Source organism: Aplysia californica, unplaced genomic scaffold (genome assembly GCF_000002075.1).
Source record: "Aplysia californica isolate F4 #8 unplaced genomic scaffold, AplCal3.0 scaffold00078, whole genome shotgun sequence".
In the NCBI taxonomy this organism is placed as follows: Eukaryota; Metazoa; Mollusca; class Gastropoda; order Aplysiida; family Aplysiidae; genus Aplysia; species Aplysia californica.
In genome coordinates, this window is record NW_004797348.1 from 1,681,769 (window position 1) to 1,684,761 (window position 2,993).

At 44.5% G+C, this 2,993-nt stretch overlaps 1 protein-coding gene across 2 annotated transcripts in view; it reads right to left on the bottom strand.

Moving 5' to 3' along the window:
* Window positions 1–2,993, bottom strand: part of LOC101862171 (solute carrier family 28 member 3) — a gene marked incomplete in the record, with an annotated part of 30,227 nt that overhangs the window by 3,713 nt on the left and 23,521 nt on the right. For both annotated transcript variants that reach the window (XM_035968725.1, XM_013080214.2), the window contains 3 exon segments: window positions 383–496; window positions 1,785–1,953; window positions 2,817–2,947. In XM_035968725.1, the coding sequence (XP_035824618.1) occupies window positions 383–496; window positions 1,785–1,953; window positions 2,817–2,947 (414 nt within the window).

A 2,993-nucleotide genomic window follows, 5' to 3' on the forward strand; every position in this document is an offset into this window, starting at 1 on the left:
CCTCAGGTACCAGTCCCGGGATCTACATCCCCATACACATTCATCGTCGCCGACCTCACATACACACACCAGATTCACTATACACTTCCCACCCGCCTCACACAATCACACCCCGCCCCTGGTTCGCACACCACTTTCCCGGTTTGCGACACTTACATGGCCTGAAGCGAGATATATACAGCCCGAGAAAGAAGGGAGGGAGAAAGAGGGAGAGAGAAAGAGGGAGAGAGAGAGAGAGAGAAAGAGGGAGAGAGAGAGAGAGAGAGAGAGAGAGAGAGAGAGAGAGAGGGAGAGAGAGAGAGAGAGAGAGAGAGAGAGAGAGAGAGAGAGAGAGAGAGAGAGAGAGAGAGAGAGAGAGAGAGAGAGAGAGAGAGAGACTCACCACAAACTCGTTGAGGAAGGTCTTGGTACCGATGAGCTCTGCCACTTCCTCACAATCCCCCAGGTCTACGCCCATGAGGAAGGCAAGTGGCCAGAACACGTAGGAGCATATCAGCTGGGGAAGGGGAGGGGAAGGGAGGGGGAGATGAGGGAGATATTGTCAGTACAGTGGGTGTCGCATTCAACGAGGTCGCCGGGACCGGCTTGTTGTCTTCGTTGGATAAAACCTCTCGTTAAACGCGACTACGGCTAAAGACAAGAAAGGAGACTAGTAATTATTATTATATTACACAATGTACCAATACCAGTAATTAAAACAATTGTTCCCTTGATGAAAAAAATCTCAAACAGCATCAGTGTGCGCGTGTTTGAGCTGTGAGTCCTTCTGACCGTCATTTCTGCATTTTATTATTATTTTTTTTCGGAACACTTTTCGTATGGAAACATACCCTCTCAATTCTAGATGGAGGGAAAGGAGAAAAATTCTTCGCGTTTGGGGACGTCAATTGCTTTTATTTGGTTATCGAGACCTCGTTGAAAGCGACTTCGGTCTGTTTGCAACCTCGTTGGAGCTGACGTTCATTTACAAAGAGATATAGAGGAAAAAGTCGGGGACTAAGGATTGCCTCGTTGGAGCCGACTTCTCGTTGAATGCGACACCCACTGTATACGTGTTTGGGAGAGATAGATAGATAGATGGAGATAGACAGACAGAGGGGTAGATAAACATACAGAGAGAGAGAGAGAGAGAGAGAGAGAGAGAGAGAGAGAGAGAGAGAGAGAAAGAGAGAGAGGGAGGGGGGAGGTGTTGGTCAAGATATAAACAAATGCATAAAATGAAACATGTTGATTCGTATATCACAACAATTTGTAGACAACCTCTCCACCCCCTCCTCCTCCCAGAGTTGTCCCTTCTCGGACACATATATATCTCCCCACATACAGTCAAGAAAAAAAAGAACATAGTCTAAAAGTAGTAGAAAACTTACCCTCCCCCCCTTTTCCCTTCACACAAGACAAAAATATCTTTACCACAAACAAAAGAACAAACTAAATCACAGACAAAAGAGCTATCCCCACAACAAGAATCTTTAAAAAATCACAGCGTGCTTTGATTTTTACAAGTGAAGAGGTATAGAATGTGAAGAATATTCATGAGAAAGAAAAACAAATCTGGGACTCGAAAACCTATTCTCAATGACGAGTTTCTTTCGCTTTGTGCGTGTTCTCTATGTGCCTGCTAGACTGCAGACGGAAAAAGTCCACCCGTCACAAAAAAAACCCAAAAGGCTTTCACCAAAAGGATGATGAAAAAAACAAAACAAAACCCAACCTAATCACATCGTGTAGCCTACATCTATCTTTACCATCTCTTCAACTTTGACCTTCAACCCGGAACTGACCTGAAAGGTGAACCCGTCGTAGCCCGCCCGGTCGCCCAGCCAGACGAGTGTGGCGTTGACAAAGTCCAGGAGCGCCACAAAGGCGATGAGATTCACAGCAATGTTCGCCACCAGCTTGATGGACATGGACGCGCCGTTTGACGCTGCTTCGATCAAGTTACGCTCCTCTCTGGCATAACGACAACAATACAAATATATATAGGCTACATTATATATATATATATATATATATTATATATATATATATATATATATATATATATATATATATATATATATATATATATATATATATATATATATATATGTCAGGCGCGAGTCGTCCATAGAGCACAGTCGTGCAGTGCCGCCCAAAATATTTTAATGTTCTATTACGAAAAGCACTCACAAGCGTGAAATAAAAAAGTCCGAAACAAACACTAGCCAAATATAATATAAAAACAAGGTCCTCGCTGGCGCTGCAACTGTCATTTCTGTGCCAAAAGCGCCGTAAAACATCTGCTATGCCATGCCAAAGTCCACCTGCTTTAACTAAACGTAATATGATATTCAACAGTGGCAATCTGACCTATAAACCGCTCTTTGGGATAACCCAAGCGATGACGACACTCGTAGCGAGTTTGGCGGACATTCATATGAATAAGACGGCACATCTCAAATGTGCACCCACGAAACATAGCCCACAGTAGGCAGTCTAAAAATAAACGCTATAGCCTGTACACTATTCAATGCCAAAATTATGTGATCCCCGGAGCAATCCAGCGGAGTGCTCAATTGAACTGTGATTGGTTCATTGTCTTGTCATTATTTTAAGCGACTCTGTGACCGTGAACCTGAGGGAGGTGCACGTGACATACTTAAGTCATCTCCCTATGAGTTGTGATTTCTGATTATTTTCCTTTATCGTTCTTTGTTAAAATTAAAACAGAATCGCATAATTTCACATTTTCGGACCCAGTTTGCTTAATTTCAGACTTTTTCTTGCATAAAACGACGGGGACAGGTACTAAGCCCGTGGACTGGAGCACCGACCCTTTAGCTATGTTGTAGACATCCTCGGCCCTATGCCTCGACCTCTCTGTCTCTGGGTAGAACAGTTTGGATAGGGCGAGGGCGGCCGGCGCCGACATGACAGATGCAGACAGGAGGTGGTTGGCTGGTACCTGGGGAAGGGGGGGGGGGGGGGGGGGGAGGGACAGGTAAAAAAAT